Source organism: Typopeltis vanoorti, chromosome 4 (genome assembly GCF_054136105.1).
Source record: "Typopeltis vanoorti isolate ZY-2024b chromosome 4, IOZ_Tvanoo_1.0, whole genome shotgun sequence".
In the NCBI taxonomy this organism is placed as follows: Eukaryota; Metazoa; Arthropoda; class Arachnida; order Uropygi; family Thelyphonidae; genus Typopeltis; species Typopeltis vanoorti.
In genome coordinates, this window is record NC_143552.1 from 108354622 (window position 1) to 108371536 (window position 16915).

The window sequence follows — 16915 nt, forward strand, 5'->3', positions numbered from 1 at the left end:
ATTGATGATTGATAGAAACCTGAAATTTATGGGACATATTGCAAAGGTGGTGAAGGTAACACAGAGGATTGCTGCAATAATGAGTAGGACACTAACCTTCACAGATAAAAGGGTTATCATTCTGTTGTATAAGTCTCTGGTCAGACCACACTTGAGACTATTGTTCTCAGATTTGGTTCTCAGGATTTGGGGACCAAATCTAAGAACAATAGTCTAAGTTTTCAGACTATTTTTAGTCTAAAAGAACAATAGTCTAAGTTCTCAGACTTTGTTATCTGCCTATGGCACAAAGGCAGATAACAAAGATGATTTCAGAACTGTACCATGTTAGTTATGAGGTTCAGCTGAGGGAATGATTACTGCAGAGTTTGGTGATTAGAAGAAGGAGAGGTGATATGATTGAGACTTTTAAACTGTTGAGAGGTGGTTACAGAGTTGACACTGGGGAGTTCTTTCGCTTGGTTGAACAGAGGGAAGGAGTGATGACAAGAGGCCATCCCTGGAAGTTTTAGGAAACTGTTTGCAAGAGGGTGAGGAGTGGTTTCTTTGCATGGAGGGTGGTTGAACCATGGAATGCATTGCCTGATGGAGTGGTGAGAGCGAGAAAGGTTAATGAGTTTACGGAGTGGTATGATAGACTTTGTGTTTCTCATGGGGGGATCTCCCCTCGATGAGTCTTAATAGACTTTGTGTTTCTTAGGAAGGACTTCCCACAATGAGTCTTTTGACTCCATGGAGGCCTGAATAATAATAATAATAATAATAATAATATTGCTGTGACAGGAACTATGTGAGAATGTTTGATGAATTTTAAATACATTGGAATTCTGCAATTTATTATTATCAACAGACCTCTATGGAGTCAAGAGACTCATCACAGGAGATCCTACTCTCACATGCACAGATCATCATTCCTTGACTTAAATGCATTCACTGTCTCTGCAGTCACCACACTCTCATGCAGTGCATTCCAATCACCCCCCACTCTTCATGAAAAAAAATTTACTCCTCACCACCTTGCTCACACCTGCCTTATAATCAGCTTCCAGGGATGGCTTCTCCCTCTATCTCCAGATATTCAATGAAAAATCTCATCCACATTAATCTGGTAATTACCCCTTACCAACTTATGTGGTCTCAATTAGGCTCTGTAATTTGCATTCTCTCAGTCTGTCCTCACATTCCAGAGTCAAGAAACTGACTTCGTCAATTGTCTCTGAACTCTCTCCAACAACTCATCATCCTTTCGTAAACCAGGTGACCAAATTTGTGCACAATAATTCATATGTGGCCTCATCAAATCATTGTACAATAGAATCATAGCATCTTTACTTCTAGAGTCAGTGTGTTGTCCTCACTATATTAGCAAAATGTCCATGGAACTTCAAGTCCCTATCCACTATCACCCCCAAATCCTTCATCTCCATTTCATCTAAAATATTCCCACCAATTCTGTACTCTGCATCCCATCTTTACTTCCCAAAATTTAAATCCTTACACTTTGGCACATTAATTTGCATTGCAAAATCTCTGTACAAATATTATGATGGGATATTAACTCACATATTATGAGAATGTGCAGAAGAATTGGCATTGCTTCTGACTATGCTGTTTAGCTTAAGTCTCAACTCTGCTGCAATCCAAAGAGAATGGAAGGCAGGTAAAATAGTTCTGTTGCATAAAGGAGGCTCAAAGACTTCAGTAGCAAATTAGAGACCAATCAGTATCTTTGGTAGTAATGGTAAAGTATGGGAGAAGTTTGTCAAAGATGGAATTCTGGATAAGAATATGATACTCTATGGGAGCAGCATCTTTGTAAAGGGCAGGTAGTGTTTTAGTAATTTACTAATTTTTTTGTAATAGACAGATGACTGAGCTGGATAAAGAGAATTGCTATTTGGATGATACAATGATAATGCTGGATTTTGTGAAGATGTTTGAAAAGACTACCACATGGAAATCTAGTACACAGATTGAAACAAATGGGAATGGATATTATGCTGGTGATGTAGATATGGTGGTGATGTAGAGCTGGATAAAGAGAATTGCTATTTGGATGATTACAATGATAATGCTGGATTTTGTGAAGATGTTTGAAAAGGCTACCACATGGAAATCTAGTACACAGATTGGAACAAATGGGAATGGATATTAAGCTGGTGATGTAGATATGAGGGTGGCTGATGGAGACAGATACCATAGAACAGTATATGGAGGAGTGGAATCCTAGAAAAAAGCAGGTAACTAATGTGTCCCAAGGTTTTGTGATTCAGATTTAACTACCAATTAAATAGTAGTGGTACATTAATGCTATAGGAAATGATTTGAAGAGAAATATTCAGTTGTTTACTGATGATGCAAAATTGTGTACCATAATCTTTAATCAAATGCAGGATGATTTAAATAGACTGACATTATGAGCAAAAGATAATGGGTGCCAGGTTAATGTGGAAAAGCTATTGGATTTTGGATGAAAAAATTTACAAGCTGTGTACTACACTGATGGAAATGTACTCCAGGAAATTGATGAAGCTAGGGATTTGTGGGTGTTGTAGATAGAGAGTTGAACTTCAAAGGGCATAACTGCTAAGGTGGGAAAGGTAGCTCTATAATGATTACTTGTTTCTTGAAGAACACATTAACAAGTATAGAGGAAATTATCATATGCCATATCTGGATTACTGTGCTCATGTCTGGGCACATGGGTTTCTTGGAATGAGGAAATGGCAGAGAGAGAATCCAGAGACAAGTGTTCCAAGATGATAAGTCATCTATTGTAAAGGATCCATGCTTTCTTTACAATAGGTTGAAGGTTTGTGTTGCAAAAGTTAGTTGATAACCAAAAAAGAAGGGATATAATAGAAACATTTAAGTTACTTAAAGGGTTTTATAGGATTGATGCAGGGAAATATTTCAGCACTTAGCTAGAAGTGGGGGGAGGTGAGAAAATGAGGTCATCCTTGGAAGTTGAATAAGAGCGTGGTGTAATAAGGGTGTGAGGACTAGATTTTTTGCTTGGAGAGTGGTGAATGAGCAGAAATGGGTTGTCAGTCAGTTGTGAGTGCTTTTCAGTCACTGAGTTCATGTTGAGGTACAGTAGATATATTGTGTGATAGCTTGGATCTCTTGTGATGATGCCTTTGGACTCTATAGAAGTACTCGTGCAATAATAATAATAATAATGAGTGACTATGGGTAAGGTTCTATAGGCTGTAGATTAGAAATGTCTCTAAACTCAGGTTGTAAGTTTGAATCTATTGGTGTGGATGTTTGTTAATTTTAGGCACTAATCACCCTTTGTTAGACAATGCCTACTTATTGAGGGCTTCAAGGCTTGGCAGGATACTGACTTAAGTCTCTAGATCAAGATTACCCTCTCTTTATCCCAACTGTATAATTATGTGCTATAGGTGTATAACCTGTTATTGATTGAGATTGTCATAAATAAAATTTTAAAAAAAATATTTTTATACTTTTAATTCCCAATTACTACTCTTTCATTTTTCTTATCACTTTTAAAACATGCTACTTCTATTGCCACTCTTATATGATTAGTGTAGATTGCAGGTGTAAACCAAAGGACTAAAATCTGAATAATTAGTTGGAAAGGTAATAAAAGATTGCATTTTTTGCTGAGATATTTGACAATAGGATGAGGAGATGACTATAGGTCATATCCTACAGACCACAAACCTCGAAGTCAAGATGTAATAGGTATATGCTGTGTTTTCAATACTAAAGCAGCAGATCTACCTTAACTGAATCAAAAATTCATTTAGGTTGGATGAATTAAGGAATGCAGAAAACCAGCTGGAGCTCTGAACTAATATTCAGAGCTCCAGCTGGGTTTTTTTTCCATCTTTTTTTTTTTTTTCACATCTTTTTTCAAAAACGTCCTATATGGCTCTTGGACCTAGGAAACTCAGCCACCCCTGCAATAGAATAAATTTGGTAGGCTATCTCAAATTAACCGCTCATCCTCATTCGTTTAGTATCCAGATGGTTACCTACTAACAGAGTGTGATCTGTTAGTGGGGAAACTTTAACAGAAGTAGAGGAGATGAGAGATCTACGAGTGATGGTGGACAAGGACCTGAAATTCAGGGGCCACATTGCACAAGTTGTGAAGACATCACATCGAATAATGGCAATGGTGAGAGAATCCTGATAATGCAGAAATAGAGAGGTTATGATTCCATTGTATAAGGCCTTGATCAGACCTCATATGGATTATTGTGCACAGGTTTTCATTGTGATGAGGATATGTTGGAAAGGAAGGTTCACAAAGGTAGTCAGTGGACTTTGGAATGTGGAGTACAAGGATAGATTGAGAGAATGTAAGTTGCAGAGCCTCGTGAATAGGAGGAAGAGGGGAGTGGGGGGGGTATGATTGAGACATATAAGCTAAGCTGGTCAGGGGTTGTTGTCAGGTAGACATGGAAGAGATTTTTTCATAGAATGGGAGAGGGAAGTAGAACAAGAAGCCATCATTCTGGAAACTGTATAAGGAGGGTTTGAGCAAAGGAGTGAGAAGCAGGTTCTTTGCATGGAGGGTGGTTGGTAAGTGGAATGCATTGCCTGAGTGTGTTGTGGATGTGGACACATTGAATCAGTTTAAGATGCGGTTGGATGAGCACTGTATGCAATAGTGAGTACCTCCCACGATGAGTCGCTGACTCCATGGAGGTCAAATGTTGATAATAATAATAATAATAATAATAATAATAATAATGTATTTTGTATTAATGTATTAAACTACTATTGTTTAATTTGTACCTAATTGATATAGGAAATAATTAGAAGGCAGATATTCAGTTGATGCTGATAATTACAATATAAGAATATAACTGTTGTAATGTGAATAGTGTTTATCAATTATATTTTGATTAAAATTAATGTTCTTAAGTTACTATTCTGTTGTTTTGCAGAATGAAGTGCATTGGTTGTCTTATCTTAGCATTGTTTGTGTAATTGGCTTTGTGGTCATGTTTGCAACAGGACCAGGTTAGTAACATTCAAAAATATTTTGAAGTCTGTTATTCAGATAAGTTGTAATATATATTTAGAAATTATAGTATCAGATATCAGCTAAGCAAAAAATCATAAAAATCATATTTCTTGCTAACATTCATAAACAGATTTAACTGTGCTTTCCAATAATTAAAATAATATTTAATAGGCTGTATATGTCATTTCTGTTGTAGACATCATCCTGCGCTGATTTTCTATGCATAGAAATATTATGCAATTCTTGCAGTCCTGCAACAGTAACTGTATGTCAACTGTTATAACTATCGTACACTTGTTCCTGAAGTATTCATTTGATCCATGCCACGTGTTCCAACCAAGGTAGAAAAGCTAGATTCTACCTTTCTCAATTCTCAAAATTTTCTATGTAACTCATTGTGCCACTGTGTTTCTGAAATAGTTACATGGCATTTATAATAGGAGTAAAGAATACAATATATATATATATATATTATTATTATTATTATTTTAATGCTGATAATTGAAGTCTTAAGAGGATTGTGAGTGCATCTATGTTAAAGATTACTAAAAGATTTCATTTACTACTTAATAAATCTCCTTTGGTAAATAGTATTGTTCCTATCATATATCACCTCTCCCTCTATTAGGTTTTATAGTCCATAATCTCTCCTTAATCTGGCCTCTTACTCAACATTCCATATATTACTTTCCTCTGCACCTCCTCACAACAGTGGAAATTATATGCATTCCATGATATGAATGCACAGTAGATGCATTCATATCATGGCCCTGAGCCATGATGACTTTCTTCTTCTTATTGTTATTATTATTTAGGCCTCCAAGATTCAAGATCCAAGATCCAAGACATCACGGGAGGAAACATCCTAGGAAACACAGTCTATCATACCACTCCTTAAACTCAATTACCATTCTTGCTCTCACCACTCCCAGGCAATGCATTCCACGGTTCAACAACCGTCCATGCAAAGAAACCACTCCTCACCCTCTTGCTCACAGTTTCCGTTCATAACTTCCAGGTATGGCCACTTCTCATCACTCCTTCCTGCTGTTCAACCAAGCAAAAGAACTCCCCAGTGTCAACCTTGTAACCACCTCTCAACAGTTTAAAAGTCTCAATCATATCACCTCTCCTTCTTCTATCCACCAAACTCTGCAGTCCACATTCCCTCAGCCAATCCTCATAACTAACATTGTACAGTCCTGAAACTGTCTTTGTTATCCGCCTCTGTACCCTTTCACAGTTAATTTATCCCCTTCAAATCCTGGGTATCAAATCTGAGAACAATAGTCTAAGTGTGGGTCTGATCAGGGTCTTATACAATGGAATGATAACTCTTTTATCTCTGCAGGTCAGCGTTCTTCTCATTATTGCAGCAATCCTTTGTGTTACCTTCACCACCTTTGCAATATGTCCCTTAATTTCAGGTTTCTATCAATCATCAATCTCCAGATCTTTTGTCTCTCCTACTTCCTCCAGTATATCTCCTCTAATAGAGTATGCAGCGTCCCATCGATGTGTCCCAAACCTCAAGATCTCACATTTTGCTGCATTAAACCAACATCCCCATTCATTTGCCCAAGTGTCTAGCTTATTTAAAACCTCTTGCATGACTACCACATCTGCACTATTACTAATAACCCTTCCTGGCTTCACATCATCCGCAAACAACTGAATATCCCCCTGCAATCCACTGACAATGTCATTGATATAAAGGTTAAACAATATAGGTCCTAGTACTGTGCCCTGTGGAACCCCACTTGTAACCCTCTGCCTCCTTGAAACTGCCCCACCATACACAACCCTCTGATACCTATCGGACAGCCAATCCTGAATCCAGTTGACCAACCTGACATCCAAACCCATGTGCTGCAACTTAAATATCAGCTTATCATGTGGCACCCTGCCAAATGCCTTTGCTAAATCCTTACACATCAGTAATAGTTTTTTGTCTATATCACTGCTAGATTCCATCATATCATTGAAGGCCTTCAGAATGTTCCTTATCACACTGCCACTAAAATTCAATTTGTCAAACAGCCTCACTTAGTCTAAAAGACAAAACCTCTAATCTCTTCAAGAATGAAATTAAAACAGTTTTTTGCTCTTAAACAGAATGATATCATTTTAACCAAGACTGACAGGAGATTGCTATAGTAGATCAAAAAAAATAAGAATACTATAAGTGACATAAAAAGAATACAATAAGAAACTTATTATTACAAGATTTGTTTGCACTACTCCATCTTGAGATCCTACACAGTCACATATTAAATAAACTTCTAGATGAGATCTAGTCTTGGGACAGACAAATAGTAAAAAAGAAACGTCCATTTTTCAAGACTGCCTAGACTGTATAGTCTCTCTAAAGTGCCTGTATAACCAACTATTATTCTTTGACCAGTAATTTTGATTCTCTAAGTAATCTCACCTCTACACTAGTCAACATCCATCCATCCATAATCCTTTTTTCAGGTTTGACTAGTAATTTCCTTAATTCATCAGAACCTCAAATTTTAAAAAGAAAGATTCTCTGTATTGTTATATCTCCTCTGCACATTCTAAATTAGTTTGGATATGATTTCCATTTTTACTAATATTCACTAACAAGTATTTTAGAATTACTACAGAAATATTTTCTTCCATTCATCATTAAGTTATTTGATTTTGGCTTTATAAATATAAATAAATTTCCATGTTTAGCCTCAGGATTATGTAACCTTTCAGTATATTCATGGCATTAAGTGTGTTGCAGGTTTCCAACCTTTCATAGTTGGAATTGACATGAAAAAGCTATTTTTTAAATAACTCTAGGTATTTCAAATAATTTCAGGTATAGTTATGTAATTGAAAAAGGTATAAAAAATTAATTTCAATTATTCCCAAAACTTAATGATAAGCATATTGTCTGTTCGATTATGATTAGGATACTGTGGGAATTATTCTTTGACCAGTAATTAGGAATTACTGGTCAAAGTAGGAATTCACATGATAAAAGAAATAGACAAATTTAAACCTATTGTAGTGCAGCATTTTTGTTTGATTCCAGTGCACTCTTTGTCTAGTGTCAATGGCATGAGAAGCAGTTGAAAGTTTATTTTTCACTTGGTTAGAATATAATAAATTTAGTTTAATCCTTTATCCAAGTGTGAGCAAACAAAGTTTGCGCCTGAAAGTATCTTCAGCACTGGGGTAAGGTGGTGTAACATCAGGGTGACTCCTTGCAAAGGTGGAGCAAGATTCTATCACTCCTATCTCAGTATCTCCCATAATGCAAAACACATCTCCTTGCGGATATGTCTAATGTTATGCATTAAGGGAAGGGCCACTACCCAGACTAGTTTTGACCTTTATTGAGGTCTCTTCAGTGGGAGCCAGGCCCAAGTGGAGATACCAGCCAGAAGCATTAGCAAGGTCATCTCTACCTATAGGAGTTGCCAAATGGTGTGCCACCTTTTTAATAAATTACTCTGGATTTAGAGAAAGATGATAAGCATACTGTCTGTTCGATTATGATTAGCATACTATTTATTTTTCATTTGGCAACTCCTATAGGTAGAGATGACCTTGCTAATGCTTCTGGCTGGTATCTCCACTTGGGCCTGGCTCCCACTGAAGAGAAGGAAAGTCACTATACATATTTAACGTGAAAACGTTGTAGTTAACGTATTCAAAGTAATTCCTTTGTTGGTCACATTGTTGGGTGAGTGCATGCATATGGCATCTCGTAGCACCAGTATTTGATCACAGCAGAATGACAGTCTGGGAGGTTATATTAGATTATTATTTAAATGTACAGGGTTGAGGATGATTTCTCTAGATTTTACAATTTTTCTATCCAATTCGTCATAGCAACGGAAAATGTTGTTAGAGCTATCACAAAGGGTTGTATGACCATGGTTTTCATCATCAGAATCAGCCGAAAAAAGGACATGGCTGGATAAAGCACTGGCACGTGTTCTCTTGTAAGCGATGTCCCTCCTGTGCTCCTCCATATGCAATTCAATAGACTCAGATTCATCCACATTGAAAACCTGGTCTGCACTGTAACCACCTTCTTTAATGATTTTTAAAAGTTCTGCTGGGTATTTCCGGGCACTTTCAGCATCTGCTGATTCTCCCTGGATTTTAAGATTATACAAAGAAGACCGCTTTTTAAAGTTTTCGAACCAACCCTTACTAGCACAAAATCCATGCTGAGAGATTTCTTCTGAAGAATCTTGATTGAGTTCTTTTAAATGTTTATAAACTTTGAGAGCTTTTTGCTTAATAAGGTGTCCATCCAAAGGAATTTTCTTTTGAGTGCAATCTTCTATCCAAATCATTGGAGATTTCTCCATTTTTTCTATTAGAATATCGGGAACACGAGCAATCCACTTTGCACTTACTGTTGACCCAGCAATAACACTTTCTCGGATTTTATGTTCATTTTTTTTTTATTGTTCGAATTGTTGATTCATTTAAATTCAGAGTCCTTGCAACAACTCCTGGTTTTTCTCCAATTTTCAACCGATCCAAGGTTTTCATTTTTTCTTCGAGAGAAATGAATTTCCTCTTCAATGTTGTTTTTTTCCCCTTTCGTTGCAGTTTTAGTGGCCATTACAATAAAAATAAACTTTTACATAAAAAAAACATTACATATGTAACTCACCAGAAAATAAACTGCTCAGCTCAGTTTGAGAATAACACACTTATTCTCAAACAAAGAAAACAAAGACAATTTTTAACAATAAACACTTTATACAGTAAACCCTAGATGGCGAACCTATGGTACTCGTGCTAGAGGTGGCACGTCTGAGAATTTTTCTGGCATGTCAATGATTTACAGGTGATATCCTTTTATACGCTTATACATTATTCAAGTTTTTTTTTTAATTGTTACAATACGTACAAGCTGAATTTTGTTTTACACAAGACAGCAGTTATAAAGACGCGCATATGATTGGTGCGGTATTAACAAAAGATCCCACGACCCAAAGACAAAAGCAACCGACAAGTGTTGAGTTGAAATGCTAATTCTCTTCAATCGAATTCCATAACAGATGTTATGGAATTGATTTCATATTATCGATTATGAAACCGAATTCTGTTATAGATATTCGATTTCATAATATCGAATTCCATAACATCTGTTATGGAATTCGATATTATGAATGTGTGAGTTTGCCTGCCAAGAAGCCATAAAATTCAACCAAGGGTTGAATTTTATGGCTTCTTGGCAGGCAAACTCACACATTCATTATATGGCATGTTTCAAATCTTGGTAGTCTTTTTTTTTTAAGTTAGCCTTTGTGATCTGTCATAATGACATCGAGAATTTCAAATGCAATAAAACAAACACTTAAGGTGGAGCATGAAGCAAAGGAATGCATTTAATTTCCAAGTAAAATGATGTGCAGAGCAATCTGCCCTTTCTGGAATCCAAGCTTTTTCTAATGATTTAAGATTTGCAACATTCTTAGCAATGGCAATCACAAATGCTATCATTTTCCTGATCTGGTGAGGCATGAAGCTGTTGCCCTTGATCCTAACGATGACAAACTCCATTCCTGCTTTATAAAATGGTTCACGACACTGACATGATGTGATAATTCGGTTGCAGCTTACATCATCAGGTTTCCTACCACGAGTGAAATTGTAAAAATTGTTCTTGCCTTCCAAAAGTTTAAAAATGTTGTTTATTTCATCTACTTCATTTGCTGAAATTCTGAAAGCTTTTGTGTTAGCTTTTCCATGGGTGCAGAAGCAAATGTTGGCAACATATAAGCATATGATCTGGCTTCACAAAAATTTTTACTGTTAAATGATGGAATAACTTGCTTTATACCAAGAACTCAAATTTGGAAAGGTAAATACTGTTAATAGCTTCCACCATATCAATTATATTTTTGGAGAGTAATAACCGCAACGAAAAAAAAAACTTGCTTAATAGCCGATACACTCTTTTCAGTACGTGAAGCTCGCTGAAATCACAGTTTCTTTGGATCATTAAAATCATCATCAGAAATAACATTGGCTTTAAACATAGCTTTCAGATGATCTTCTTCAATTGTTTTCAGTATTTCTCCAGAATGAGACCTATAACGCTGCATTCCATAATATCCTAAACCAGAGTAATAAAGGCACATGGCCACTTTACTTTTCTCAAAAGTCTTTGGATGAACTTGCACTTTTGGAATAATATTAGGAGAGACTACTGCCTCTACACAATGAAACAGTCCTTGATTTGTAACATCCTATTTCTTATATGCTGGAGGTACAAACACTTATTTCATAATTGAAAAATTGGACAAGAGTTTTTAGTTAGATACTGTGTTTTGGTGTAACATATGGTTTTGCTTAAGTCTATACAGCATAGTTTCTGTGAGAGGGGACATATGATTTATTAGTTAGCACCGTTTTTATTCCATCTGTCTCTAATTGCACTATTTGTTGAGAATGACACAGACTGCAAAAGCCTCTGTACAGTATCTTATTCAGTGATACAATAAAACTAAATTCGATACTTATAACTACTTGCGCGATACGGGCAGACACAAATTTAACGAAGATAAAATTTGATTTTTAAGTCCCGCGGTGAAAAATATGCAAAAATAAATAAATAAAGAGTTACTAGAAATTATAGGCCATGTTATATCGAAACCGCATTGAACAAGGGATACTATAATTTGTAGACCGTGTTATATCGAAACCGCGTTGTATAAGTACCACGTTATACGAGAGTTACCTGTGTGTGTGTGTGTGTGTGTGTGTGTGTGTGTGTGTGTGTGTGTGTGTGTGTGTGTGTGTGTGTGTGTGTGTGTAAAAAAGGTTTAATGACTATTACCGAGAGAAAAGATGACAAGATATATATATACCTGAGGATGTTCATGTAACGAAACTAGTAAACTAGTAGTATCTTTTTTAAATATATCTTGTCATCTTTTCTCTCGGTAATAGTCATTAAACCTTTTTTTATAATATTCCAACCGAGTAAAAATGAATTTTGAAAAAAAAAAAAATATATATATATATACATACTTCAATATATTTTGAATTGCTTTATCAATCAATTGCTTTAATTCTGGTTATTTTCTTTTTAAAGATACTATTTACAAACAGAACTATGGCTTGACCATGAGCAATCCTTTATCCCCCTACTAGCAAATTTATACTTAGATAGAAACATTTGAGGAAAAAAGCTGTCTCTTCATTCCCATTAAAACCTAGAGACTATGGAAGAGATATAGATGACATTTTCTTAATATGGAGTTATGGACTTGATTCATTAAAGGAGTTCCTAAACCATCTCAACAGTCAACGTTCAAACGTACAATTTACATTGGAATTAGAAGTTGATGGCTCTCTCCATTCCTGGATGTCAAACAAATTCGTGTATCTAAAATATTAAACATCTCCATTTATAGAAAACCTACTCACACCAATAGATATCTTCATGTACAATCCCATCATTATCCATCTTAAAAACTTGGCATTATCTCTACATTAGATAAACTTGCTCGCTTCCTCCTCTGTGAAGAAGAGGATATCAACAAAGAACTACAGTTTCTTCTTACAACCTTTCAGAGAAATAATTATTCTAAATAGACAGAAATCTACTTAATCCACCTCCTTGCCATAATTGAAGATAGGAATGATGTAAAAGGCTATATATCTTTACCATATATCAGCTTCTTTCTTCTTTTCTCCTAAGTTAACTAAAGTTTTCAAGAAATTTAAAATCCAGACTTCTTTCACTCCTTTGCCCAAGCTCTGTTCCTTACTCAGTACACCTAAACAAAAGAAATATAACAGCTTAAAATATCCTGGTGTTTACCATCTTTGGTGCAATTGCAGCATGCCCTATTTTGGTCAGACTGAAAAATCCATTGAATTACATCTGAAAGAACATGTAAGAGGAATCGTATATGGCAGAATCAGAGCCAGCGTACTGTCTAATTACATCCTTAATTCTGCTGACCTTAATGATGAAAATTCTATCACTTATCTAGTCACCTAGAACAAATCAGAGAACTCAAGAGAAGAATTGTGGAATCTGAGGAAATCATCCTCAATCCATTACAACCTAACACTAACCTCAGCTGTAATCTTTCTGATTATTACTGTGCTGCTATCCAACTTTGGCATTCACTAGACCATGACTGCATGTACGTGCCCAACAATACAGTGGTATCCAGAACATTATGAGATGTCAATAATAATAATACATTGGCAATTTAATTTATAGCTTTTCTCTTGCAATTTTTTGTATTTCTCTTTTCATGTAATGCACCCAATGAGGTATTCTAAGAAGACGAAACTAGTTGTGCACTTTAATTAAATAAAAAATAGTGTTTATATTTTATCTCACAGCTTCCAGTCATTTAATCTACTTCAAATGTGTCTCAGAAACGTGTTAGCTGAGCTAATCTCAGGTGGTATGGTCACTTAAACAGAATGGTAAAGGAAAGGTTAGCAGAAGTGTTTTTTGCCAGAATGGTAGGAGGAAGATCCAAGGCCTAGATGGATTGATAAAGTAAGATGTGTCTTAGAAGATAGAAAAATAAGATCTAATAATATTGGAGTCTTGATAGATAGTGGATTAATTTGGAGGAAAATTGATACAGGAAGTTAGTAATGATCTAACTTTTTCATGTAGTATTATGTAATATCCTGTACCCCCCCCCCACCCTGAGAGTACACTTGAAAAATTTGATGATGATGATATATTAGTATACATAAATAAGTTGGGGTGGGTTAACTTGAAAAGAGTTAATGTTAAAAGGGATAATTTTTCCAAGTACTTTTTTTTATATCCTTTTTATAAGTTTTAAAAAAGTAGACACTGAAATGGTTAATAATAGTATTTCTTCTCACTTTCAGGTTCCATTCCATGGTTTCTAGTGACAGAACTGTTTGGTCAAGGTGCTCGACCTATTGCTTCAAGTATAGCAGTAGCAGTGAATTGGAGTGCAAATTTTGCTGTTAGCCTTGGTTTCTTGCCTCTTACTGTAAGTTGAAGAAAATGGTGATGTAATGGTAATTCCTTTACATTTAAGAAAGTAAAATAAAAAATGTGCTTAGAGAAGTAAGTAAATTTTATTATTAACAGCAGACCTCCTTGGAGTCAGACTCCCTGTGGGAAGAACCATTCATACAGCAACATATCTGTCATAAACTTTTTCTGCTTTCACTTCATGAATAATCATTTCTGTAACAGTCTGGTAAAATCCACTCACCAAGTTAAATGTTCCTGTCGATATCATCTTGACTCTATCTGTCCACTAAACTCTGCAATTTGTAGAAAGTCTCATATTCTCAGTCTCTCATCATAACCAAATATTGAGTTCTGATATTACTTGCTCTGGACCCTTTCCAGAATTTATTCATTTCCATCTGGACTAATTGGTAACACAGTGATCAAATTAGCACAAAAAAATTCAGATAGTCTGAACAAGACTTTGTAGTCTGACAGCCATTTTATCTCTACTTGAGGTGCATCCCTTCCCCTTTCATAACTTTTGCAGTGTACCTCTCTGTCATCCCGAGATCCCAAATGTCAATCACTTTCTGGAGTATAGTATGGCAAAACATTACATTTACAGTTACAGATATCAAAATGTTGTGTATATGGGAGTAGTGTCTAGGAAAAGAAAGATTTCAAATGGAGCTCCACAGGGTTCAATACTGGGATCACTACTTTTCAACATTTATGTTAACACTGTTATAACCTAGATTGCATAGAAATATTCAGTTATTTATTGATGATACAAAGCCGGGAAGAATTTAGTATCAAAAGTGCCAATATTATGGTTCATCAGAAGGTTTTGAATTAGCTGGAAAAATGTGCAAATGAGTGGTTATCAGTTCATCATAGTTAAGTATAAGGTGTGAACTTAGGGATTCATAGGTGGGTGACTGCATACTGTATTCTTGGCCTGATTTATTAGAGGAAGTGAAATGTTGGATAGAATTTGAACTTCAAGGGACACATCAAAAACGATGAAGACAACCCACAGGATTATTGTTAACTGAGAAGAGCATTGACCAGCAGAGATAAGGGTATGATATCTCCATTGTATAAGGGCCTGATCAGTCCACATCTAAACTGCTGTGTACAAATCCAATCACCAGGATGTGAAGGGAATGAAGAAACTCTAGAGAGGATATACAATGACAGGTAACAAAAATGATACCAGTACTCTGGAATGTTTGCTATAATAATAGATTGAGGGCATGTAGTTTAGTAGATATAAGACAAAGGAATGGTATCATTGAGATATTTAACAGTTGAAAGACATTTACAAGATGACATTGCAAGGATTTTCCAAAGGGAAGAAATCAGGAGAAGGGACAAGAATAAGAAGCCATTGCTAGAAATTGCACATTTAATGAGAATGGTAAGAGACTGAGAAGTAATTCTTTTATATGGTGACTGATAGATGTAGAATACCTTGACTGAGGAATGGTGAAAGTGCAGATAGTGAATAAGTTTAAGGAGTAGTACAGTAGACTTTGTGATGTGTATAAAGTGGACCTCCTACAGTGTGTTTTATAACTCCTTGGAGGTCATGTTGTAATAATAATAATAAAAAGAAGAAAAATATACAAAATACTTGGTGTTTGTGTTTATTGGTAATTATAAACTGCACTAAAATAAAATTACCATTGTTCAACTTTAAGTGTTTACAAAGTTGCTGTTTCTATGTTATCAGTACACCATTGAAATAATTGAGGTGTTTCACATTTTAAAAAAGTTAATCCTATTAAAAAGTTGTCAGAACACACTCTTAGCATTAAAAATGGGTCTTATAACTTTGTAATGGTTTATATGCTTTGAGGTTTCAAAATTACTTAAATTGTATATGCTTTGCTCACGTGTCTGATTTAGTTTGCTTTTTGCTTGGCAGTATTTAATACTGAAATATATGCATATGTATACATTTATACTAAGTAATATGTAAAAACATTTCAACTTTTGTTTTTACTTTGGCTGATTTTTACACTATTTAACCACAAATGTTGAATATAATATGTCAAAAGGGTACAAAGACGGATGACAAAGATGGTTTCAGGACTGTACAAGGATAGTTACGAGGATCGGCTGAGGGAATGTGGACTGCAGAGTTTGGTGGATAGAAGAAGGAGAGATGATATGATTGAGACTTTTAAACTGTTGAGAGGTGGTTACAGGGTTGACACTGGGGAGTTCTTTCGCTTGGTTGAACAGTGGGAAGGAGTGATGACAAGAGGCCATCCCTGGAAGTTACGAAAGGAAACTGTGAGCAAGAGGGTGAGGAGTGGTTTCTTTGCATGGAGGGTGGTTGAACTGTGGAATGCATTGCCTGATGGAGTGGTGAGAGCGAGAATGGTCAATGAGTTTAAGGAGTAGTATGATAGACTTTGTGTTTCTTAGGGGGGATCTCCCCTCGATGAGTCTTGACAGACTTTATGTTCTTAGGAAGGACCTCCTACGATGAGTCTTTCGACTCCATGGAGGCCTGAATAATAATAATAATAATATTAGTGTGTTTATTTATCAGGCATGAAGAAAACTCATCAGTGACAAATTATCATTTATTATTATTTATTTATTAATGATTCCCTAGGATTTGAGGAGAAAGCAAACAGGGGGTCAAGATTTCTTCAAAAAAATTAAAAACTTATCTTCAATGACCTAAAATTGACTATTTTGACTACAAAAATTACAACAAAATTAACATTTGAAAGGTACTCTTGTTTGCCTGTTGCAATATTTGAATGTAAAGTAACTGTGTATTTTCCAACAAGAAATGTATGTCAGTGGCACGCAGGACTTCTACTTCTACACAAAAGGCTGGCTCAGCATTAGATTTTTAGCAATGGATGCGTTGCGGAAACTGCTACATGTATGCGCCGAAGAATGTGAAGGATCTGTGGTCAGTCTGG

General features: G+C 35.7%; 1 protein-coding gene across 5 annotated transcripts in view; it reads left to right on the forward strand.

The window, feature by feature from the left end:
* The window catches only part of LOC150107595 (solute carrier family 2, facilitated glucose transporter member 1-like), a 274124-nt gene that overhangs the window by 246055 nt on the left and 11154 nt on the right, over nucleotides 1-16915 (forward strand). For all 5 annotated transcript variants that reach the window (XM_090391411.1, XM_090391410.1, XM_090391412.1 and 2 more), the window contains 2 exons: nucleotides 4929-5004; nucleotides 13871-13998. In XM_090391411.1, the coding sequence (XP_090247537.1) occupies nucleotides 4929-5004; nucleotides 13871-13998 (204 nt within the window). The remainder of the gene's footprint in view (nucleotides 1-4928; nucleotides 5005-13870; nucleotides 13999-16915) is intronic.